Below are 26,534 nucleotides of genomic sequence, written 5' to 3' on the forward strand. Positions count from 1 at the left end.
CGACTTTCGAGGATCTCATTTTTCCTGTGAAAAAAAATTTCTAGCCCTTCTGATTATGGAGATTTACCTGGTGACTTAATTAATATAGGGTCATAATTACCGTGTTGATGGAAAGCTTGGGGAGAAAGAAATGATCAGCACCAATAGATGAAAATTCCCCTATTCCTCTTACCAGGACCGTAACACTGAGCATTACAGACTGTCCATGCTCATGGGGATATAGCTGGCCTAGTGCTCTGAATTTTTCACCACTGTAAATTGGTAATTCTGGTTTGTTGTCTAGTAGATTAAATCAGTTTGGAGGGATCTGATCCCTGATACCATACTGATGCTCTGGCTTGGAAGTCCATATCCAAGCTGATTTCTCTAGAGGCTCCACTCTATTTTCCCTGATCTGAAAAGAAGCAAGACATTCCTTCACATTTACAATTCCCAATATCATGCTGGGCCTACTGGACGAGAGAGCTGATTGTGGTTCACTGATTCAGGGCCATCTGGCCCTGACGCATGTTAGGTCTGCACAGGCTCAGTGACTTAAGGCCAGTGGAGTGTTGGGCATTGCTGAGCTTTGCTCTGGTCGGCCTCCTGCCCTCTCCATTCCATCCATGCCATGCCTCGCCTCCTCCTCCCTCTTACAGGATGGGCAAGGTGGGGGCAGATGACTCAGACGGAGCCACCTTCACCAGCTGTCCATCAGCAGAGAGTTCCCCGGCACAGGGGGAGTTTTCCACTAGCTGTCTCTGCCTGATTTAAGGCCCTTTGAGTTGCTTATGTGACACAAAGTGGCCTTAGTGGTCCAGAAAATCGGAATTAATTTGGTTTCTTTGTGCATTTTCCATAGGGAAGGAGCATATAGGCCAAATTTGTTTTAAAGCATATTTTCCCCAGCATGTCCAAGGGAGGGCATCAGAAGGAGGGGAAGCAAACTTTTTAAGCAGTCAAGCACAATATTCATAACAGTGAAATCCAGAAAAATGGCTGCCCAGAAAACAGAATGTATCCCTTTAACTCACAGCAATTCAGCATACCTGGGCATGGCCCTGCTTTATTATTGCTATTACAATTATTAAGCTAGTATTCACATAAGAGTATGCATGTAGGTACGTTCAGCACACTATTACTCCTTTGCACTTGAGGGGTGAAATCCTCACCCCACTGAACTCAAGGGGAGTTTCATCATTAATTTCAGTGGAGCCAAGAGATCACCCCATGTTTGTTAGGTGCTGTTTCTACATGCAGGAAAGAGAACCCGTAGTTTCCAAGAAAATGTTACCTGACAGTCTTTCACATTATTCTGGACTGAAGCCTGATCTCCAATTCTCTGTTGTTTCTTCAACCTCTTCTCTTGGGTATCAAACCAAGTTTTCAGGCACTGCACATTGTTTTCATATTCTGTCCAGGATTCCAGCAGGCTTTCCAACAGTTGGATCTTTAAAGAAATACATATGTATACATCCTGAATGAAACAGTTTCTCTGTCAAGAAAATTAAATAATTCAGTGCAGATGAATGCTGATTTGTGCTTTCCTCAGGATTCAGTGTATTCCTGCATTCAGAATTTAGAACAGAGTATAAAGTCAAACTCAATTTTATTTATCCTCTATTTATTAACGATTAAACAGCAAAGAAAAAACTCAAAGAAGTATTTCACTGAGGATTTCTCTAGTGATCTAGCTCATGATACCCCAAATTTGTGACAAGCTGGAAGGAGCTTTCCACATAAAAGTTTACATGGAGTGGAATTCTCTTCAGGTGAATGGTGATGGAGTGAAACATCATTTACAGTGAAGAATTATTCCAGGCCAAAATTATTTGAAGGTAATTTACTTCTATGCATTTGTGGTTAGTGAGACCCGCCACTCATTATGCACTTTTATATTTTAGTTTGAAATAAGATTGTAGGTTATTTGCTTTTCTATTTTATGTTTGTAGAGTGCCTGGCACAATGGATTCCTGATTGTCTGGCTATGTAGACTACTTCCTCAGGCCCTACGCTACCAGCACTCCCAGCTATCTTCGAGACACCACTGACTTCCTGAGGAAACTACAATCCATTGGTGATCTTCCTGAAAACACCATCCTAGCCACTATGGATGTAGAAGCCCTCTACACCAACATTCCACACAAAGATGGACTACAAGCCATCAGGAACAGTATCCCCGAGAATGTCATGGAAAACCCGGTGGCTGAACTTTGTGACTTTGTCCTCACTCAGAACTATTTCACATTTGGGGACAACTTATACCTTCAAGTCAGCGGCACTGCTACAGGTATGGCCCCACAGCATGCCAACATTTTTATGGCTGACTTAGAACAACGCTTCCTCAGCTCTCGTCCCCTAATGCCCTTACTTTACTTGCGCTACACTGATGACATCTTCATCATCTGGACCCATGGAAAAGAAGCCCTTGAGGAATTTCACCATGATTTCAACAATTTCCATCCCACCATCAACCTCAGCCTGGACCAGTCCACACAAGAGATCCACTTCCTGGACACTACAGTGCTAATAAGCGATGGTCACATAACCACCATCCTATACCGGAAACCTACTGACCACGATACTTACCTACATGCCTCCAGCTTTCATCCAGACCACACCACATGATCCATTGTCTACAGCCAAGCTCTACAATACAACTGCATTTGCTCCAACCCCTCAGATAGAGACAAACACCTACAAGATCTCTATCAAGCATTTTTACAACTACAATACCCACCTGCTGAAGTGAAGAAACAGACTGACAGAGCCAGAAGAGTACCCAGAAGTCACCTACTACAGGACAGGCCCAGCAAAGAAAATAACAGAACGCCACTAGCCATCACCTTCAGCCCCCAACTAAAACCTCTCCAACGCATCATCAAGGATCTACAACCTATCCTGAAGGATGACCCATCACTCTCTCAGATCTTGGGAGACAGGCCAGTCCTTGCCTACAGACAGCCCCCCAACCTGAAGCAAATACACACCAGCAACTACACACCACACAACAAAAACACTAACCCAGGAACCTATCCTTGCAACAAAGCCTGTTGCCAACTGTGTCCACATATCTATTCAGGGGACACCATCACAGGGCCTAATCACATCAGCCACACTATCAGAGGCTCGTTCACCTGCACATCTACTAATGTGATATATGCCATCATGTGCCAGCAATGCCCCTCTGTCATGGACGTTGGCCAAACTGGACGGTCTCTACATAGAAGAATAAATGGACACAAATCAGATGTCAAGAATTATAACATTCAAAAACCAGTCTGAGATCACCTTCAATCTCTTTTGTCACTCGATTACAGACCTAAAAGTGGCAATTCTTCAACAAAAAAACTTCAAAAACAGACTCCAAGGAGAGACTGCTGAATTGGAATTAATTTGCAAACTGGATACAATTAACTTAGGCTTGAATAAAGACTGGGAGTGTATGTGTCATTACACAAAGTAAAACTATTTCCCCTTGTTTATTTCCCCTCCTATTGTTCTTGTAAAGTGCTGGAAATGGCCCACTTTGATTATCACTACAAAAGGTTCCCCCCGCCCTCCTGCTGGTAATAGCTCACTTTTCTTGATCACTCTTGTTACAGTCTGTATGGTAATACCCATTGTTTCATGTTCTCTGTGCATATAAAATCTCCCCATTGTATTTTTCACTGTATGCATCTGATGAAGTGAGCTGTAGCTCACAAAAGATTATGCTCTAATAAATTTGTTAGTCTCTAAGGTGCCACAAGTCCTCCTTCTCTTTTTACTGATCTTTATTGGGACCTTCAGTGCTATTTTATTATAAAACAAACAAAAATATAAATATACATGTGTTCTTTGACAGATTAGCAGAATTTGCTAATTCACAAGCAAGAATAGTCTGCCGATGCCCAATTTTAAGCTCAACCTGTCACAAGTGACAGATTAAGACTGCACCAATCTTCTGAGCACTTCAGTTAATAGACACTGGAGAAACAGAAAGCATTCATTCACTCTTTGTTTCAGTCTGAACACCACGGTCATAAGTGTGCAGGAGTATGTGAAATAATTAGGAAATGCATTAAGATAAATGTAAAACTGAAGGAGCTATGTTACTATCGGAAAGAAGATGGCATGTCTCGGAGAACACTGAAGCAATTATGTTGACACTAGATGTTTGGTTTTGCCAAAGGAGGTGTTCAGGACATGCTAAATTAATTTTAGTATGCCTGCTCCTGAATGAGTTGCACCTATTTTTAAATGCACACTGAAAAGCAGCTGGTTTTTTTCTTACCTTTTCTGTTATCAGGCTCTGGAGGATCTGCCAACGTCTGTTCATTGCTCCAAGCTGTTCCGCAAAATCAGTCTTATCACTACGTTTACTTTCCACATCCTGGCTGCTAATCTGTAGTACGGACTGGTTCACAAAGTCTACTGTCAACTGTTTGCAATTTACATCAATTTTAAACCCCTGGCAAAACAAAGAGAGGGGAGAAGAGGAGGATCCATCATCACTTTTCATACTTATTCCTGGAGAGTTAGCCTGGAAAATAGCATTTCTGGTTTATGATCTAGCAATAAACCAAGATGTAAAATATCCAGAGAATATACTACCAAAAATGAACGTAAAAATATCAGTCCTTAAAACTGTATGTACTAACTTCTGGAAAGTATATTTTCAAAAAAATGATTACTTACCTGTTCTGTAAGTGTTGTTCTTCAAGATATGGGTGCAGATGTGCATTCTAAGGAACACACTAAGGTGTATTTGTGCCAGGAGTACCAGAACTGGAGATTTTGTGCACGTGCGCTATGCCACTCCTGGACCTTCCTGAGACTATGTAAGGGCGGTCCCCCTGACTTCAGTTCCTTTGCACTAGAGAAGAAGCCGTAAGACTCTGATGGGCAGAGGATGGGTTGTGGAATACATGTCTGCACCCACATCTCCAACAACAACAATTACAGAACAGGTAAGTAACCATTTTTCCTCTTCCTGAGGTTGCAGATGTGTATTCTACTGAGGCAACTCACAAGCAGTACCGTAAGTTGGAGGCTACTGAATCTATTTAAATAACGATTGCAACACATATTTGCGAAGTTCTCATCAAATTTGGATGAAGTGGTGATGGCATAATGAATGAATGTACATACTGAGGTCCAAGTGGCAGCTCTACAAATGTCCAGTATAGAAACATCTTCAGGAAAGTGACAGATGTAGCCTGGGCCCTTGTTGAAAGGCAGAGAGTCTTTGCACAGGAGTACTGGCTACCCTGTAGGCTGTTGTAATGCAGAAGGTAATCCATGTAGAGATCATCTGCGCTGACACTGTCTGACCTTTCATGCAATCAGCAATGGAGACAAAAAGATGAGGAGACGGAAAGGCTTGGTCCTGTCCAGACAGAAGGCCAGTGCCCTCCAGACATCGAAGGTACGTAGACCAGAATGTGGTTTCAGGAGGAAAACCAGGAGATGCACTGGTTGATTTAAATGAAAAACTGACACTACTTTAATTAACAACTTTGGGTGTGGCCACAGGGCTACCCTGTCTTTGAAAAATACTGTATAAGGAGGGCCCGCCATCAAAGCTTCTAGTTCAGATGCTCTCCTGGCCAACATAACAGTGATGGGAAAGCTATCTTTTGGCTTAAGTGAGGTGAAGAGAAGGTGGTCAAGGGCTCAAAGTCCATAACAGCTGCTAAGGTTGAGGTCCCAAGGAAGTACCAGGTCCTTAAATGGGTGGGAAAAGATGTGCCACACCCTCGGATGACTTACTCAGCATAAGATTTTCCCATTACCACGAATGGTCTCTCCAACCAGTATGCTGAAGTCCATCTTCAAAATTTAGTAATCATGGGGTTGGAGAACAGCAAGGCTCCTTGGACAGGAGGGTGAACAGCAGAGATAGCCACAAGGTGGTACCCTCCGAACTCATAGAAAGAGGATCTCAAATGCAGAAGATACTCTGCAATGTCTTGGATCCTCACTTTTGGAGGCTGTATTCCACGATTAGTAGACCAGATGGAAACATTTTTCCACTTACCCAGGTAAGTAAACCTTGTTGATTGCTTCCTACTATTGAGTAAAATCTCTTGAATCGCATGCCCTATCCTGGCCTAGCCACTCACGAGCCATGCCATGAGATAGAGGCTGCATTTGTAGCATTTGACTGTGATGCTGTGACAGTCTGCCTGGGAGGAGAGGCAGATGGTGAAGGGGTTGAACTAAGAGACTGTGAAGGTTCGAGAACAAGCACTGTCTCGGCCAGGCTGGTGCTGTGAGTATTAACATGATGTGATCTTGTTTCGGTTTGTGAATGACATGTTGGATCAGAGGGATTGGGGGAAATGCATACATTAGCCCCAGTCTCCAGTCCAATATCAAAGTATCGGTTAGTAAGCCCAGATTTTGACCTGCCCAAAAGCAAAACTGCTGATACTTCTTGTTTTCTTGTGCAGGCTGACTGAAGGAATGTCCAATGCCCAAAGGATGGACCTCAGCATGCTGGTTTTGAGACACCACTCATGGTTGAGAGAAAATCTAATGCTGAGGAAGCTGGCCAACTGGTTCTGGGCTCCCAGTAAGTGTGTAGACACAGGAGTGATATCCTCTGTGATGCAAAACTCCTGAAAGCTCATTGCCTCTTGGCAAAGCTGGCTAACGTGAGCCCCTCTCTGCTTGTTTAAATAGTACATTGCTCCTGTGCTGTTAGCCAAAATTTGGAACAAGAAGTCCTTAATGCAGGGAAGGAAAGCTCAGTAAACTCTGTGAATTGCCCAGAGATTGAGGACACTGATAAAGATCAGACTCGTGCTCCATCCAGAGTGTTGTGTTGTGTTCATGACCCTTCTAGGTGAGCTCCCCAACCTATCAAAGAGGCATCTGTTACAGCTGTTGCAGCTGGGGTGGGGGTGAGGTCAGAAAAGGGAATGTCTATACCTATGTTGTTCTGGTTTATTCACTGCCATAGGGCATGCAACATTGCAGGTGGGAGCTGGACCAACTTATCAAAATGGTGCTTACTTGATGATAGACCAATTTCAGCCACACCTGAAGCATATGAAGACACAATCTTACACACTTGGTTGCATATCTACAAGAGGCCACATGAACTAGCAACCTCAAAATGAGTCCATAAAAACAGCCATACTGAGTCAGACTAATGGTCCATCTAGCCCAGTATCCTGCCTTTTGGCAGTAGCCAATGCCAGGTGCTTCGCAGGGAATGAACAGAACAGGTAAATATCAAGTGATCCATCCCCTGTTGTCCATTCCCAGCTTCTGGCAAACAGAAGCTAGGGACACTTCATGGTTTTGCATCCCTGCTCATCTTGGCTAATAGCCACTGATGGACCTATCTAGCTCTTTTTTGAAGCCTGTTATAGTCTTGGCCTTCACAACATCCTCTGGCAAAGAGTTCCACAGATTATTGTGCGTTGTGTGAAGTAATACTTCCTTTTGTTTGTTTTAACCTGTTGCTTATTAATTTCATTTGGTAACCCCAAGTTCTTGTGTTTTGAGGAGGAGTAAATAACACTTCCTTATTTACTTTCTCCACATCACTCATGATTTTATAGACCCTCTATCCTATCCCCCCCTTCGTCGTCTCTTCTCCAAGATGAAAAGTCCCAATCTTATTACTCTCTCCTTGTACGGAAGCTGTTCCATACCCCTAATCATTTTTGTTGCTCTTTTCTGAACCCTTTCCAATTCCCATATATCTTTTTTGAGATGGGGCAATCAGATCTGCACACAGTATTAAAAATGTGGGCATACCATGAATTTATATAGAGGCAATATGATATTTTCTGTCTTATCTATCCCTTTCTTAATGATTACCAACATTCTGTTTGCTTTTTTGACTGCCGCTGCACATTGACTGGATGCTTTCAGAGAACTATCCACAATGACTCCAAGATCTCTTTCTTGAGTTGAAACAGCTAAAATAGACTCCATCATTTTATATGTATAGGTGGGATTATGTTTTCCAACGTACATTACTTTACATTTATCAACAATGAATTTCATCTGCCGTTTTGTTGCCTAGTCCAAACCAGGGTGGATGGATGAGACATGAGGGACATGTATAAGTTGTGAATCATTTGAAATCTCTATTGGGGAATGAAAAGCAGTTAAAATTGTTGAGTCATGCAGGGTCTCAATGAACTTGAGTAGGAATAAGTGCTGACATTCCCCTGTTCAGTGTGAGTTCTAGAGGCCACGAATCTGGCCCTGGAATGGCCCTCAAATCAGCCAACAATTGAGGTGAGGGAAGACATGGATTCTGTTCTTTCTTAAGCAGGCTGTGAGCACCACCATGCATTTGGTGCACGCACGAGGCACTGATGATATGCCAAAGGGAAGTACTGTATACTAACAATGGTGGCCCCCCGTCATATAATCTGAGGAATTTCCTGGGACTGGGCAACATTGCGTGCCTTGAAGATCAAGGGCAGTGAACCAATTGTTACAGACTAGGGAGGTAATGATTGATGCTAGGGTAACCATGCAGTATCTGACTTGCTTGATAAACTTGTTGAGAGCCTGAAGGTCCAATATGGGTCTCAGGTGTCCTTGGGGATCAGAAAATGGCAGGAGTAGAAACCCCACCCCTGAAACTGCAGGGGACCTTTCTCTATAGCCCTCAGAGTAAGCAGAGTCTGAACTTCTTGTAAGAATATAGACTCATGAGATGGATCCCTCAAAAGGGACAGAGAAGGAGGTTGTGGAGGAGGGATGGAAAGACACTGGATTGAATATTCCAGTCCCACAGCACTCAGGACCTACTTATCTGAGGTTATTACCTCCCAAGCACTGAGGAAGTAACATAATCTTTCCCCAAAAGCAGCAGGAGTGGGGAGGAATGGGAAGATTGCTGCGGACTGTATTGCTTTCTTGACAGCTGGTTGAGGGGAAAAGATTGGTTAAAACTGGAGAAAGATGACCCTCTCTTCTGAGGCTTATGTTGCCTCCTCAAGATGTCTGTTGCCTCCGAGAATAAAAGGGCTGTCAATGGTACTGGTGAGAATATTGCTGTGGAGGCTCATATTGGCATCTCTTGATGGTTGGACTATAGACTCCTAGGGAGCGGAGGAAAGTACATGAATCTTTAAAAGAGTCAACACCTGGTCAGTCTTGCCCAAAAACAAAGATTGCCCATCAAAGAGTAGGTCCTCAAAAGATTGTTGAATATCTGGTGCTATACCAGATTTATATAATTATGATGCCCTTTTTATTATAATTACAGAAGCTATCACCCTGGAGACGGCATCTGTGACTGGAGCGAGGTCTTTGCAACCAACCAACCCTCTGGTAAGAAAGCCCTGAACTCCTCTTTTGAGTACTCTGGCAATTTATCTGAGCATTTAGACATTGCCTCCGAGTTGAAAAAGTCATATTTTGCTAATAGAGCTCATTGGTTCACTATTCACAGCTGGAGCAAGGCAGTGGAATAAATCTTTCTTCCTAACGAGTCCAGTCTTTTAGGCTCTTTTTCCTTTGGAATCGACTTAAAGTTCCCCACCGCAACTCTCATTAGTGGCCACGACAATTAGGGAGTTTGGTGCTGGGTGAGAGTAAAAACACTTGAATCCCTGCGATGGGATGTCATATCTCGTCTGTACATTTAGCTGTTGGGGCTAGACACACTGGAGTAAGCTATAAGGCTTTCACCGGCTGCAAGACAGCTTTGTTAATCAAGAGGGCTACTCTTCCTGGAATCGTTGCCTGAAGGATGACCAATAACGCATGGGTATTTTCCTATACCAGTTCAGCTTGAATACCCAAAGCTATAGCTACTCTCCAACAGGTACTACTGTGGGGAAAAGTCTCTAGCTCTGGTGTGCTTTGTGCAAATACACCTGAGGGAAGACATGTCTGCAGTGACTTGAAGAAGAACTTCTTTTTATTGATGCTCTTTGAGAGAAAAAAAATCTGACATTGAAAATAAAATGCTTATGTGCATGTGTATTTATCAGAGTAAGAATGTTAACAATTTGAAAGGAACTGGAGTTAAGAATTTACATTCTATATAAAAAATAGTCTTTCAAATTTCATTCGGATAAGGAATTTTTCCTATTTGGCCTAAACCATTGTCTAGCATTGTTCGGTGCTAGAAAACAACAGTTACCTTCCTATCTAAGAGGTAGGTGATCTTTCTATGTAAAGAATTCAAAAATCAATATGCAACATTTGCCAAATGTTTTGTGGTCTTTGGACAAAATTCAATCATAATAAAAATCAGTTATTTGCATGTCACCTTGCCTTTGTAGTGAAGTTACAGAATACAGAGCTTTAGTTCGTACGCTGAATCTGACAAAATAAATTTAATGTATTTGCCAACCATCCTCACTTAATTACCTTATACTTCTGTAGATAATCCTGAATGGCTTTATGTCCTACTACATTTTTAATATTCTCCTCATCCTCCTGAATGATATTTTCCATCAGTGAAATCCAACTCATGAGTTCAGTGATGGCATGACGAGAAGGAAGCTTGTCCATCTGAAGCTGTAAAGGCAAAGGATTTCAATTAATGACATACTGTCAAGAGAATGGATAAAAGCACTTTGCTCTGTTAATTAAGCCTACTCTATTTTTCTCTGTCTTCATTATTCTGCATACTTAACAGATCATTTGGTCTGGTTTTCTGGACGTTTATGAACTGTAAAGTATAAGTTCTTTTTGGAAGTATATTATATTACATATGTAACTGTACATATTAATGTATAATGTGTCTATATAAGCAAAGAACCATATTTTAAGTAATATTTTTTAAAACAGTCACTGGTGGTAAACCATAAGCAATTTTGGATTTACTTCCATTCGTCACTGTCACTTTAGGTAGGCATCTGGATGAGCCTATGAAGATACCACTACTGAATTTTAATAACCTGTCAATTATCAGCTCTAACTACACTAATTCCACATTGTACTAGAAATACATGGGTCCCCGGACAATATCTTCTACCCTCTTCCTTATTTGTTAATGGTTGATGAGCAAGTCTGCTGCAATGATTCCCCTCTTCTGTGCCCTCCTCCTATGGCAGCTGATTTCTCAATGGATTTTGGAGACTGGATTCTTTTCCTTGCTAAGCAACTGAGCTGTTTTACTTAAAAAACAAGTCATTTTCAGCTTTTGGTGCAGCATTTTTAACTTAAATTTAGTTCTTTTCTTTTAAAAGGACAAGAAAATTATTCTCCTTGATGGCAGCTTATAGCTCTTTATTAGATTGCTTCTCTATTTCTTAAGAAAAAGAAAAGTATATAACCTGCATTAGGAGAAGTTTCAGAAGGCTACAATATGGTACTATTTTTCACGTATGACCAGTCATCTAACACAGTGGGCACAATTAAAACTTTTTTTCCAGTGTGTACACTATTACCAGTTCTAGCAGTATTCCTCATTATATAGTGAAAATTATACCTGCTTGAACCCATAATACCTTACCTATCAACGAAAATAATAGAAGAAAACTTCTTCACTGAGACCATTATACCCTGTGCAACAGTACTGAAGTTAACAAAGGAAAAGTATTAAAGTAAAACTTCCTACTTCAAACATCCAGTTTCCCCTATGAGGCCTGCATCAGCTTTTACTATACTTGTTTTTGTTTTTCCTAGAGTTGAACTCTGCCCATGCAATTTTGGCATAATCAAATGCATATATATATATATGGCAAGCAACAGCCCTTAACAAACAAACCCCTCCTAACCTGACATTTCTGACCACAGGCTACGAAAAGGCTAAACTGGAAAATGCAAAAGTGACTCTCCCCGTTTCTTGCAAATGCATATAATAAAGTTCTAATAAAAATATAGAAAGATATATGTTTAAAAACACTTCAGGCTTTTTGCTTCAGTTTGTAAGATAAAATGTAATACTACAACTGCACTTGGGGTTTGTGAAAGCAAAGGACGCCTAGCACTGACTAGAGTCAGACACAGGGTGGGGTACACATTGTGTAAGTTTTGCCACAGAACTCTGCCACTGCACATTAGTAAAAACTTCTATCCCAGCCCAAGTGTAGGAGGTTGGAGGGGAATCATGATCTCTCTTTAAGAGATTGCCGATTATGCCAAGAGATATGGTGGTTTGTGATGAGAAAGACGACGAGGAGAATACATTTTAACTTGAATTGGTCACAATTTAAAACTTAAGTAAAAGGCAATGCTATTGATCCATTGTGCCACCCAGCTGCACTTTAAATATTTCAAATGCAAAAGCTTTTAATTCAGTCACTATATTTCTCTGAACATCAAAGGCTGTAGTAGCAGTAAACTTCTCCCCTACCTGATGCAGTTTTTCTTGTACTATTGGAATTTGTGTAAGTAACTCTATCCACTGGCTGTCGATCTGAGACAATCCTGCACGCAATGCTGCTGTATCCACTTTCTTCAGCCGAAGGAGCTGATTCCCGGTGCTTAAAACAGAAGATTTCTGGGATGATTTGGCATCAACCTCTTTTGAAAACTCCTGTAAAAGGATCATAATTTCACAGAGATAAATATGTTATATTAACCAACTAGAGCTAACTTTATTCCTCTACTCAAAAAGAAACAATATATTTTAAAATATGTATTGGATTCAGTAGCCTCTTACATTTTTGTCTAGGTGAAAATATAAACGACTTAAAATTTCTTTTTTTGTTGTTTTAATTAAAAGTACAAAATCTTTGTACCAGAATAAAAACCAGCAAGGCCTACATACAATAGGTGTTACGAAGTATGAAGGGCACTTTCTAGTAACTTTGCTCAGATATTCTGTATTTAACAGTACTGTTTAACATTCAGATATTTGAGGGGGGTTTTAAAAAGCAAGCATGGTATTGTACAGCCGGTCTACACACACAGACAAGGAGAACATTTTTTCACGTGCAACGTTTTGCTGATGACATATGCATAAACCTTATGAGAGTGGGACCATTTGTTTGCAATAAGAGATGAAAAGGTGCCTAAGGTTCCTAAACTGACTTACCAGAAAAGCATTCAGATGATCTCGCACCTTTTCAAGTTCTTGAGGGACTGTCACTGACTGCTGAGTCCAGAACTCCAGCTGGTCCTTTGCCGATTGTAACCAATGAATCAGCTCAACTGATTCACTCTGATATCTGTGGGGATGTTAATGATAAAAACACTGTCATTGCCGACCCTTGTCTCTAGTGTAGTCTCTCAACAAATGAGGATCTCCACTGGAAGCCTGATTTTACAAAGAACATCTCCTTTCCCTCCTAAAAATCCACAAAAACATCATACGGTCGTGAAAGTTGGTAGGAGAGAACTGGGGCTCAGCTCAAATTTTTTTTGGTTAATTGTCATGTCCTAAAATTAGAACTGTTAAATGCAGCTACAGAAATGTACTTTCTACTTCCCCACTTTCTAGCAATCCCCACCCTCCATCCAGAAGCAAGATGACAGATGAAACCTATTTTGTCAGATTCCCCTACCAGAGATCTGGTAACCAGGACCGATAGTTACTGAATAAAAGTCAAATTACAAAAGTTATGAATATTTTCCTGGTTTGACAAACTACATACTGAGGCAAGCTTTCCCTACTCTTCACTGGGCTGATTCTACCAAATGTGAATGGCACAAAATGTCTCCATTAGATGCACAACATCTTAATGGCAGGGTCCTATAATTCCATAATGGTCTCTCTTTAAGAGATTGCCAATTATGCCAAGAGATATGGTGGTTTGTGATGAGAAAGACGATTAGCCAGCCAATTAGCCCAGGGTCATTAGACCCAGAGCTTGAGTGCCTTCATATACAACAATGTACATACAGATCATGGAGTTAGAGCTCTCAGAAAAAGCAAAGATTACTATAGTGACAAATCAGCCCATTTAGTATCAGAAACATGTATTGATATGTATTAAATTATAATATGGTACACAATTTTGAGAGTTCTTATGCAGAGAAGAGAGTCAGCTGGCACTATACGGGGGCAGAGGTAGGAAGTTTGGGAAGTGCAACTTTAATATTAATTTGCTGTGGTTTTTAAAAAATAAACTAAGAGTTTTTGAAAAGATAACTCTCCTTGATTTTAATGGCACAGGATCAGACACTCAATCCCTCAGTTTCATTAGCACTACCTTGTCCAGTGCTTTAGTATAGTCTCCAGTCTGTGCAGTTCCTTGGTCACTTTACTGGTGTTGTTTAACCAGTGCTCTCCTAACTGGTTCAGTTGACTTTCTAGAGTTGAACAGCTGATAGCAAAGAGTAGTCTCTTCCCATCATCCAACACCTGGTAAAGCTTGGGCTGGTATTCAGTCAGGCTAGATTTCAGGCGCTGTAATGACAGAGGACAGGAAAGACAGTCAGATCGGTAGCTTCTCAATGCCCCATTTTCCTTTTGCCGGAGGTATAGCAAACTCCCTCCCTGTTTCAAGGACTCTCTTTTAATTCAGACTCTTTTTGGAAGAGAAAGAATGCTGCCATGCGAAGGTTAAAGAAGAGAGAATTGGACCACCAGAGGTCATGGTGTTACAACAGGAAGCTAAGACTGTATGTTCATTCACGTGCCTGAGGTCCAACAGGGAGAGAATGGCGGAGGGCACAGAATTGTGCACATGCGTTCAGATACAGAAAGGAATGATTGATAATAGATATACGAGAGAAGGAAAGAGATTAATTTACCTGCCAACAAACAGCTAACAAAATACAGGAATTGCAAGTTTGCATAAATGTTCATACATCTGCATAAATTCAAGCATCAAATGCACATGCCTTCTCATTTAAAAAATTATGCTGTAACCAAACATGACATGGGGTGTTTGATACTTACTAATGGCACCTGCAATGAGTTTATTTCCATGACTATTTCTATTTTCTCTTCCATGCTGACAAATTCTAATGTAATCAGGTGGCAGAGTGCCTATCAATACTACCCTGGACATGTCAAAAGAAAACATGGAAAATTGAGCCATTTAAATAATCTGTTCTTTGAAAAGCTGGTAGTGATATCTTAAGGATTTACTCTGAAAAGTGAAGGATAAAAATTTTTTTTCCATTTTCACTCCATCCCTGCAAAAGCATTTATTCTCAGGGAGCAACCTAAAAAATTCTAAGGCAGCCATACAGTTTTCATAGCAAACTTCAAACTTAAATAGCATGAGATGGGAAATCTGAGAATGTGGTCATTAAAAAAAAAAAGAGAGAGAAAAATATTTGGCAACAGGAGAGAGCCTGGGTATCACAGAATATACCCCCATGTTCACCCTGCATACTATTGTAATAATTTTTGTACATGGTATGCTTTGTAGGGTATCATTTGAAAATTCATAATTTGCTGGTCAGTACTGTCCTGATAAAATGTGTGTGGCAACATTGTTTGTAGAGTTATAAGATTTCCCTACATGATGTTATTAACATATGTTCCAAACACCACAGTCCTTCGCAAACTGAGGTTGACAAACAGGTCTGCCCTAAATAAAGGAATGTGTGCTCTGCTTAATTTGCATTTAAGCAGTAAATAGAGTCATCAGGCAGGAAAGGAAACAAAGAAAGCTCAAAGAGGTGAGAAAAAGCCAGCAGGGAACATTCTTCCACAAAGACTCTGTGTCCTAGGGCCCAGCAGGAATTGTTTTTCAAGAGAGAGACTGAAACTATAAAAAGGAGGGACAAACACCCCAAGAGACCCCTCTCTCTTTCCCCTTCCCATTGCATTCACTGCACCTGAAGCAACAAGAGAAGCATTTGTTGGACTCTGTGGGAGGGGTTGTGACCTACAGAGTTTGGTCAGTAAAATGGCTGAAACCATGTGGTGAGATACTTTGCTTGAACCTGATATAGTTTGTCAAGTTAGGTATTAGTAAATGTCTGAACTTTATTTTTCTTGGAGCTATTTCTCAGTTTTATGCCTCATTACTTGTACTCACTTAAAATCTCTCTCTCTCTGTAGTTAATAAACTTGTTTTCTGTTTTATTTAACCCAGTGTGTTTAAATGGAAGCATCTGAATAACTATTTGAGAGAGTAAAATGGCATATTACTCCCTTTAAGGAATAATGGACTTAAATATTATGTATGTATGTTGGGGTCATCCTGCAGCATAACCAAGGCTGGGGAGAGCCAAAGTGTAACCCAAGTGTGGCTGGAAGCCTGTTTGTGAGTGGCCCAGGTGGGAGCTACTTCAGCAAGGCATTGTAAGGTACCCAACGTTGCAAGGCAAGGGTGCCACAGCTGCTCATTAGTCTGATTTGTATGCTGGTATTTCACATTGTGTAATGTGGATTATTTTACTCTAAACTATGAAAGAAGTCAGGAAAACAAAAGACAACAAAATAAATTAGTGGCTGGTCTATTAACACACACAAACTGAGCCCAGCATCAGAAAAAATAACAAACAGGACATTGCTCAAGATTTCCTATTAACCTGTACAAAAGCCAACAGCCTGTACTGCATAGGGAAACACAATAAACTTGGCAAGTTAGGACTGGAAAAATAATGGAGCTGTGGGGGAAAGAATAGAAGACTGAACCGCTCATTGGTGGAGATGGTTGGGAATTTTCTGAGATGTTTTCCCATAAAAAAATATCAATTTGTAGAAACACACTGTTCACAGAAAAAGGTCAGTTTTTACCAAGTTCTCGACTTAAAAAAATGTTGAAAAAGATTCAAAATTGCTGAAACACTCAATTAATACATTTTCTAAATGAAAAAAATTGGTTTTCTAATTAAAAATGACTTTTCAGGGGTTTTTTTCGATTTATACTAGACGCTATAAATCGACCCCCGCTGGATTGATTGCTGCCTGCCGATCCGGTGGTAGCGTAGACAAGCCAAGAGAGAATAAATCAGAAGACCTTTCTATAAAATGAGACCAAGAATGTAGGATTTAGTAGAAATCCCAGACAAACTACTAGCTTTTACCATGGTTATGAGATTTATGATGGATGATCAAAAAGTACATCATGTTTGAAAATCCCAGGCTGCCACTGACCTGATAAAGCGTGATCCGGTCTGTAAGCCTTTCCTCTGTCTCCTCTACCAAACCAACACTAGGGATGCTACTTTCAACAGCCTCCAGCTCTCTGGTCAGTTCCTGATAGTCCTTGTCCAGGTGTGTCCAGGTCTGCACGAATAATTTATACATGTGTATGGTGAATACTGCCTTTGACTTCTAGGTTTTTATTTACAACTAAATTTTAAAATATTATTTACATCCTTTATGTAAATTTCTCTAACCGCATTTCTCCAGCTCCAAAGGAAATGCACAGTGTATATATAATATAATGTTAACTTTGTCAAAGACACTCAGGATCAGCTTTTAGTCATGTGATCCAAATCGCAGACCTGGCTTCTGCTTGGAAAATGACATTTTCTCCTCTTGACGGGTCAAGTCCATTTAACTTTGAAAATGCTATATACTACTAACAATATGGTTTGGCTGCTGAACCTGATGCTCTCATTGCTTCACAATATGTGAGCAACAGAGATTGCTCCATTCTCCAATCCTCCATTCCAACATAGGGAAATATGACAAGAGGGACCAAGGTTCACCAACACTGCCCTCCCTCTGCAGGTACAGGCGGGATGCACCCCTAATAGTGCATCATTACAGAGGAAGGAGAAAACAGAGAAACCCCTCACCTCTAGAATGTATTCCAGCTCAACACCCCGCTTATGAGCCTGTTTTAACACAGCGGATGCTTGTGCCATCTGTTTCGTATGTGACTGGGTTTCCCTCAGGAGGGCAAAACTGCTTATCTTTCTAAACAGCGTTTCTGTCAGGATCATGTGAGATTCCAGACCCTGGAAATATTCCTGAAAGGATTCCAGAAAAAAAAAAAAAGATCAGATTGTACCAGTTAGACTCAAGTCACCCTAAAAAAAATTGCCAAACTCAAAGGTGCTCCGACACTATTGTGACGGAGGCCATATAAGTATCGGGAGACATACCATTAGCTAAGCTTCGCTCCCCACCAATCGCCACACAAAAGCTCATTAACACTGGAGAAAAAGAGTTAATCTTTAAACTACATATTCTGCCCTAACTTACACCCTGTGAGACATAGCTGGTTTCAATTATGTATAATCAGAGAAGAATTTGGGTCTAATAATGTAAGAAGTTTTGTTGTACAAAGCAGCCACATCTTCCTGTGTTTGTGGAAGCTAGTAGCAAACCAAAACCTTACCTAAAGAAAATAGAATTAACTAGTGTACAAATCAAGCTACTTTTCTCTTTCTAAAGTTTGCAGTGCATTCCTGACAATAGCTTTAACCTGTTCAATGGGTTGCTTTCAAGCAATAAGATAATACTGAGTACAATGAGGCATTCCAGAGAGATTCCCAAGTTCTCCATCTTTGTTAGCCAGCACAAAAGCATTGTTATTCAAAGTCAGAATAAACTAGGATGAGTGAGAAAGTGGCTACCATCATATATGGAATTTACTTACTGCAAGAGTACTTGCCAAAAAATCCAAGCTGGTGGTATACTCAACACCATTTAGTTAAAAAATACTGCAATGTATCCTAAACCAGCAGTAAATCACTATCAAAATTCCTGATGCCTCTCCAGGTGTGAAGGCTGGCTATAGAATGGCCAGAAGTTAGTGGAGTGCAAGATAAGAGTTTTACTTAGCCTTCAAATAAACAGTTTTTTTTTAAATGAACATGTTGTTTTTACCTTGTGTTTGTCTAGTAGCATTTGGACTTCCTTCGTGGAAGCAACAATAATTTTCTGGTCACCTGCCATCTTTTCTTGGCCAGTTTCTATCAGGTCAGCCAGGTCCTGCAAAGCTCGTTCATACTGACCCTGGAGGGCCAGATTCTGGTTCAGCCCACTGCGTCTGGATCCAATGATCATCATCAGTTCATCATACATGTCCTTGGGGGAGACAAGCAACAACAGCATTCCTCATTTCATGCACACTTTTACTGAACACATTACTTTTAAGCCAACACACTGAATGTGCTCACTATATTCAAACTATGTCACCATAATTAGAACTAGTCTTCTCTGTGCCGCTGTAGTGCTTCAGTGAAGATGCTACTACACCAATGGGAGAGTTGATCCACCTCTCCGAGAGGCACTAGCCATGTTGGCGGGAGAAGCTCTCCTGCTGATATAGCGCTATCTACACGTGGGTGGGGGGGGGGAGGTCAGTATAACATGTCATTCAGGGGTGTGGATTTTTCACACCCTTGAGTGACATAGTTATACTGACATAGGTCTGGAGTGTAGTCCTGGCCTAAGTATCTGAGTTGGGAACCTGAAGAGGGCGTAAACACACATTGAAGACACACAACTCACTGGCAAATTAACAGCTCAGTGTTTAAAGAGAAAAACAGGTGAGAACTGCACCACTCTTGAGATTCTGTGTTTAAGAACGAAGTTAACTGAAGTGGCCTTGCTTAAGTAGCAGAGCAGCTGGAGAAAGGACACACCCAGACACATTAGGCTTCATCTCAATTACACCAAGACTCATTTACACTGCTCTAGCAGTGTAAAGGGGCCTTAGGCCTGGTCTACACTACAGACCTATATTAGTATAGCTATGTCGATTGGGGTGTGAAAACTCCACACCCCTGAGCAACACAGTCATACTGACAGAACCCCCCATGTGGACAGCACAGGGTCGATGGGAGAGTTTCTCCCATTGCCATAGCTACTGCCTCTCAGGGAGGTGGGATTATCTACGCTGAAGGGAAAAGGCGTGTCTTTGCTGAAGCGCTACAGTGGTGCCCCTTTCAATCAGCAGAAAAGGACCCCTAGAATTTTCCCTATGGAGAGCACCTTTCTGGCCAATGCAGAACTGGCATAAGTGCTGTAACCAAATGCTGCCTGGCAGAGAAGATTTGTGTGCACTATGGCTATTCCCTGCATTCCTACGGCCACAAAAAGCAACCACTCCACAACTCATCCTGTCCATCTTTACATGTAACTACCACAGACAGCTAAGAACAACAGAGATGACTCAGTAAGAAAGCAACCTAAGGAAAACCTCCATGAGTTGCCAATAAGAGAAACAACTAATAGAAGCTGGTTTATTGTTTCTCTGGACTAATTATTTTGTAGTATTTTTAAAAATAAAATTGATGTCCAACAATTTAAAATGACCCCTTTCTGCTCCACAACTATAAGAGGAGCTAGAAAGGAAAGAGTTGCGGTCTGAAGTACTGAGAGGCAAAATGACTACCCATAGCTGCAGATGGCTGTCTCTCCCAGAGTTAAAGGGACAATTAGCAGGGATGCATGCTGGGAGAGGCTCCTATAAGAGAGAAAAGTCAAAGTAGGTAGTTCATAGGTACCCAGGCAGGATGACTGGAGGAAAAAGACTGATTTCTCACCTTCCTGACGGCTAAGGAACCACAGGCTCTAACTAGATCTCAGTGTACATGGACATGAGCAATTAAAGTCTGTCTTTTGTTTTGTGACTCTATGGCTGTTTTGTTGAGCTAATAAATCTCCAGGTTTAGTTTAGCTGTTTCCTTTGCTTCAGATTTACTATCACCTCATTTTAATGACAGTTATATTAACTTCACTGAGTTAGTCCTGCTGATTTCTAGGTCTTTGTCGTCGCCTCCCCACCCAAAAGGATCCTGCAAGTGAAGAGCTAATCGAGTTCTAGAATATGCTATCCCTGCATAGCTATTTTGAAGAATACTTAATATATAGTCCTGCAAGCTGCATTAGTTCATCAAGTTTTAGCTGACAAGACTGTATAAACAGTAAAGATACACACAGGTTACAGAAAATAGATACATATCTCTTTGAAATAATTAAATTCAGATGGAACATAATAGAGGTCATAGAGCTCTGGAAAGGACAGAGGCCAATATACAGCAAACATGCACATGCTTAACTTTGTTCACCTGAGCGGCCAATGGGACTGCACATAAGCTGGAAGTTAAGCATGTAGGGATTTGCAGGATCGAGGTCAGCGATGCTACAAAAGTGTTAAATACAAGGACAAGGAGGATGTTATGGAGAAAATTATAAATCTCTTTTACACACAGTGAAGTGCTTTGAGACATATTTTTGTAAATTGCCCTATGTACAATAAAGATAAGGGCAGTTTACAGATATCCTCAATATCAGTAGGTAGTTATTATAATGTACCTTTCTTTGGAAGGGAACTATACCTGGAGCTTAGATAGCTCTTGCATGGAAGGCTGGTCAATTTGTAGCTTGTCTCCACGCTTCTTTAATTTGCTGATTCCAGCATCTAATTCCTTCAGACCATCTTCTGCCTCTAGGATAGCCTGTATCAAGGAATTGCAACATTTAGCTAGAAGGTCTAAGAACAATCTTTTACCTGCACTACATTATTACCATTTACTTGAACTGTTTTAGATATGAAGTATTAATCTGTCCCCATTTTTTTAATAGTGAATTTTGTACTCATCGTGTTTCACTGAGAACCCTGGAAACTGAATAACCTGAAGAAATATAGCACAGGAAGCAGAGACAGACATTCAAGATAATTTTTTGATTAAAGGTTTACTGTAGCATGGCTTTTATATCACATACATTGAATGTTATATTTGAATTGTTTAAACAAAATCTGATTCTATTTCTGTACTACTGATTAGTAATATATACTGTTTATATTAGAAACACGCAAGGTGTGTTTGGTATTTAACACATTTTAAAATTAAGCTTTCCTCTATCACTCATCACAATAGCGTTGGAGAACCTGACAAACAATTTATCTTCACAATGGCCCTGATGTTGCACCATTGAAGAACATAAGCGCTTTGCCATTGTCCTCATTATGAGTCCCAACAGTGCTGTCAGGTAAGAATGCATAATTAGCCCCCTTTTGTAGATGGGGAACTGAGTGACTAAGGGTTGGATTTACAAGGCTGTCAGTGATGGCCTAACTTCTCTCACTGAAGTAAATGAAAGTTTTACCAGTGACTTCAGTGGAAGCAGTGAGGCCAATGCCTTTTGAAATCTCACCCCAGATGTCTGCTGAAGATCATAGAGAATGTCTGTGGCAGAGCCAGGAATAGCAAGCAGATCTCCTGAGACCCAATATAGTACCTTAACTATAAAGCCAGCCTTCTTTTTTAAGGCCTCTCTCCTGAAACCATTTATACAAGGGATTAATATTTCACATGCATAGTCCCTTTGACCTCTCGTAACACTGAGTGAGTGTAGTTTTAGGACCTAATCCTACAAACACTTATGGATGTGAGCAGTTCTACTGATTTCAGAATTGGGCCCTAAAACTATACTTACTCAGTGCAGGGCTTGAATCCATGACCCTATTAAATTAGAAATTAAAAGGTCTATGGTTTATCAGCTGAGCTAACATACTATTTCAGTCTCTTTCCTTGCCTACTTGTTTCCCTCCTTGTGTTCTATATATTGGGAACTAAATTCTGACTGCCCTTTTTGGGTAGGTTAGCTAAGGAGGAAGGGGTACCAGGAACTATGCAGCACACCATGCATGAGCCTGTCAGAATACAGACCTAAACACTCCCTGCACTGTAAGGTTGTGTGATTTCTAATGTCTAACCCCCACCCACCTGCTGGCATCAAGCAACAGATGGTGGAGCAAGAACCCAATGAGTTTTTCAAAAACCACACTTTGAAGAACTTTGAGTCATTATGTTTAGGTTTCTCCAACACAGACAGAGTGACTGCCAGAATCTGTCTGTTTATTTAGCTTTGCATATAGGTACTCATCACTGTAGTACCCGAGCAAATCACTTTGTTACTACATCTCTGCTCCCACCTGTTTCCTATCACAAAAAAGCCAGAAAGTAGCCTTTGATGCACACTGCATTCACCAAAGTTTGTTTTCAATACCAGGAATAACAAAAACATGGGACAAAAAATATCTAGGTTGAGATTAATTATTCAGTGCACATTTCCTGCTAGAGCACATTTTCCTCAGTCTGAAAAACACAGAATGTGGAGGTCAGGATATGAACACCTCAGAGCACCAAAACATGCCACTTGTTTTTAATCAGTCACCAGCAAGACAAAGCATACTGAAGAGATGTAGGTCAAGGACTTATCCTTCTAATTGTCTGTACTGAAATGACGATACTTTTGGGTGCTCTCTATATGAATCTCCTTAGCCGCCTGGATTTTCTGTGTCTGTATTCCATGCCCCTTCTATTTTAGAAGTTTTTAATATTTTGCAGAAGTCAGCAGTACATTCTTGGACATGCACATATTTTATTTTCACATACAATGTACACACCATAAACATCCTCCTCCCCCACACACCTGGTTCTTGTCCTACAGAGACTATTTCAGTCTCAAGCAGAAAATCTGTCTGTATTCACCATACTCACACTGCTCTTCTTGTTCATAATAGATATTTGATAATACCTGCATTTGTTCCGTTTCAGGTCGCTCAGCTGCCTCTGCTTGTTTCTGCAGAACTATGTATTTGTGATCAGCCAATGATGTAAACAGTAGCTTTAGATCATTCTATAAGAGACAAAGTTCAAGTGAAGTTTTAAAAGAGAAAAATTATAGCCAATCATGACTCACATCAATTAAACATTAGTCTATTCCCAAACGAGAGTACATCACTTGTTGACATAATGGACTAAATTTTCAGAACATGGTATGTTACTTGTATGTATTCAAAATGAATAATTCACACGAATGCATACAATCTATTGTGTATTGAATTAGATGTTACATGTACAAAGTGCTTTAAAACCATGGGACATTGTTGACAACTCCAAAAAAAGGTGAAATAACTATTATGCAAGTGTAATGTTCAGAGAAAAAGAAACCATGTGGGCCCTTCCATTCCAATTTGACAACATGAATTCATACTTCTTCTAAGAATGCCTTATTTAACAAAAATGAATAAAATACAGCTCAAATGCTTCTAATCGCTCATTTTAGCTAACAAGCTTCTTATTTTTTTTTCATAGAAAAAGATCTTTTTGCCTGTAAACTGAGCAAATCTAACACTGAAGTCAGCAGGACACAACAAACATGGAACCCAATATTGCCATTTTCAGAGTCATTTGTCAGAGCAGAATTACATTTTAATCTGTTTGCTGTTTTTCAGAACTATCCTCAATCAATTGTTAGTGCTTTCTTCTCTGTTCACATATTTATCCCAGGTATGCTGACAATACCAGAAAGCATGAGCAACATCTTCAAACATCTTCTACATTTTCAAAGACACCCAGCAAAGGCAGAAAATAATGGTGATTTATTTTTATTTTCATATGATGACTTCTTATACAATAGTACCTATGGTACTGCAACAATATACACTTATGATCTCTTTTCTCTACCACAGTTAGGCGTTTTACACCTAACACTTGTTGCTAGTGTTTGTTTCATTTGTGCCAGAGCAAACCATCTCTATGGGTTTTAGAATTTAAAACAAAGAAACACGACAGGCTGTGTGTTGAGAAGAGTTCCAAATATATATAGAATAAAGACATTCATTCAAGATGAGACAACAGAGGCATATGTGACTAAAACAGATACTGTATTTACTTCACTCTTGAATTTTATGAAAATCCTTTAAAAATACTCATTCAGTTTGGGATTCTGATCTAAAGACAGACAGATGGCATTGGATATATCAATTTTACAGCAGTTGCTGGAAGTTCTAATTCTTGTAAGAAACTTCCTGAAGTGACTGGCAGTGTAGGCTTTATGTGGCAGGAAAAGGGGAGAAGATGGCAGCAACCCCCTGACGCTTGCAAAAGTTTCTAGGCGAATAAAGGGTGAGGGTATTATGTACACAGAGTTTTTCATACTGGAGGTCACTTGAGGTAGGAGCTGTTAAAGGATAATGGGATGGTGTTAACAAAGTTGAGAAGGTAGATATCAAAACAAGGCTAATGTTTGGTATATATTTTGCACTGTATCCCACCTTATCAACAAAGCACTATGCTGTTTGTACCTTAGAAATCTGAAAGCTATAGTTGCTCTTTCCCCCTTTAAGTATAGTAGTCAAAGGATGCTGGTTGTTGTAATACCAAACACATGTGCCATGCGTTATTGGATGAACATTCACGGTAGCACACAGGGAACTATATGTACAACTATTCTGCTAACAATAATGTGAGTTGGAACTTTGGCCCAAATTTTTAAGGGACTATTGATTTGGGGGGGCTTCCATTTTTGGATACTCAACTTGAGATGGACACCACAGTGAGCGTACTCAACGCTTTCTGACCGTCAGGTTTATTTAAGGTGTGACAAGTTGGACACCAAAAAATTGAGGAACTTAACATCTCTAGTCACTATTGAAATCCTGCCTTAAAACTCCACTTGTATGTGGAAATTTACCTGTTTATTCTATTCCCTAATAACCCCCCAAAACTTTCAACAGATAATGTGACATAGGGAGGGTCTAGAGAATTCCTTGGCAACCTACCTGGAATGTGAGTATTTGCTGAAGTCTCTCTTTCATCTGATGGCACCTCTGGTTTACTACTGACTCCAGCATGGTCAGTCTCCCCAGTAGACAGTCCAAAGTGTCCTCTATAATATCCCTGTTATCACTGTTCTCGGGAAATGCTTGAGAAAACAAATTCTTGTTCTTATCCATTTCTTCTGACATCTCTTTGATATCTTTGGCAAGAGACTGGAGTTTTTATGGAACAGAACAATTTTTGGAATTAGACACTAACAAGTAGACCTACTGTATTGCTGTAACTACCACCCCTTCATTCACAATAGACTTTAAAACCATGCTAAAAAGCCCAGGAAATCTTTTCAGTAACAATAAAAGGTTGGTTTGGCATGAGCTGTTCTTGACAAATCCATGTTGGTTATTGCTTATCACCCTATTATCCTCTAGAAGCTTACACATTGATTGCTTAATAGTTTGTTCCAATATCTTTCCAGATACTAAAGTTAGGCTGACTTGTCTATAATTTCCCAGGTCCTCCTTCTCCCCCTTTTTTAAACATATGTACTCTCTTTGCCTTTCTCCAGCCCTCTGAGACCTCACACATCCTCTATGAGTTCTCAATGGTTCCAAGATTGCTTGGGCTCTTCCTTAAGTACACTGGGGTAATGTCACCAGGCACCACCAACTTGAATACATCTAATCAATCTAAATGTTCTTTAACCTGTTCTTACCCTCTTCTGGCTTGTGTTGCTTCCCCCTTGTAGTTAACATTAATTGTGTTAATCATTTCAATGAAGACTGAAAAACAATAGGCATTAAATACTTCAGCCTTTTTTCTGTCATCCGTTATTAACTCTCCTTCCCCACTAAGTATTGGACTTACACTCTCCTTTGTCTCTCTCTTGCTCTTATGGTATTTTTAGAACATCATCTTATTGCCTTTTATGTCCCTTGCTAGGTACAACTCATTTTGCCCCTACATGCTTGTGCTATTCTTTTGTACTCATCCTTAGCAATGTGTCCTTCTTTCTACTTTTTGTATTATTGCTTTCTGATTTTAGATCATTAAAGAGCTGCTGATACAGTCATTCTGGTCTCTTACTGTTCTGCCTCTTTCTCCTCCGCATCTGGATAGATTACTGTTGTGTCTGTAACACTGTCTCTGAGGAACTGCCAGCTCTCCTGAACTCATTTTTCCCTTAGATTTCCTTCCCATAGTATCTTACCTATCAATTCTCTACATTTGTTGACATCTGCTTTTGTGAAGTCCCTTAT

At 40.3% G+C, this 26,534-nt stretch overlaps 1 protein-coding gene across 1 annotated transcript in view; it reads right to left on the reverse strand.

Moving 5' to 3' along the window:
- The window catches only part of SYNE1 (spectrin repeat containing nuclear envelope protein 1), a 493,953-nt gene that overhangs the window by 93,408 nt on the left and 374,011 nt on the right, over positions 1-26,534 (reverse strand). Inside the window, exons 103-114 of the mRNA XM_074948627.1 lie at positions 25,281-25,490; positions 23,252-23,353; positions 21,046-21,165; positions 18,587-18,787; positions 17,551-17,724; positions 16,901-17,032; positions 14,052-14,248; positions 12,935-13,067; positions 12,251-12,433; positions 10,318-10,467; positions 4,256-4,432; positions 1,274-1,429 (exon numbers count right to left, since the gene is read on the reverse strand). Of these exons, the coding sequence (XP_074804728.1) occupies positions 1,274-1,429; positions 4,256-4,432; positions 10,318-10,467; positions 12,251-12,433; positions 12,935-13,067; positions 14,052-14,248; positions 16,901-17,032; positions 17,551-17,724; positions 18,587-18,787; positions 21,046-21,165; positions 23,252-23,353; positions 25,281-25,490 (1,935 nt within the window). The remainder of the gene's footprint in view (positions 1-1,273; positions 1,430-4,255; positions 4,433-10,317; positions 10,468-12,250; positions 12,434-12,934; positions 13,068-14,051; positions 14,249-16,900; positions 17,033-17,550; positions 17,725-18,586; positions 18,788-21,045; positions 21,166-23,251; positions 23,354-25,280; positions 25,491-26,534) is intronic.

Source organism: Natator depressus, chromosome 3, assembly GCF_965152275.1.
Source record: "Natator depressus isolate rNatDep1 chromosome 3, rNatDep2.hap1, whole genome shotgun sequence".
Lineage (NCBI taxonomy): Eukaryota > Metazoa > Chordata > Testudines > Cheloniidae > Natator > Natator depressus.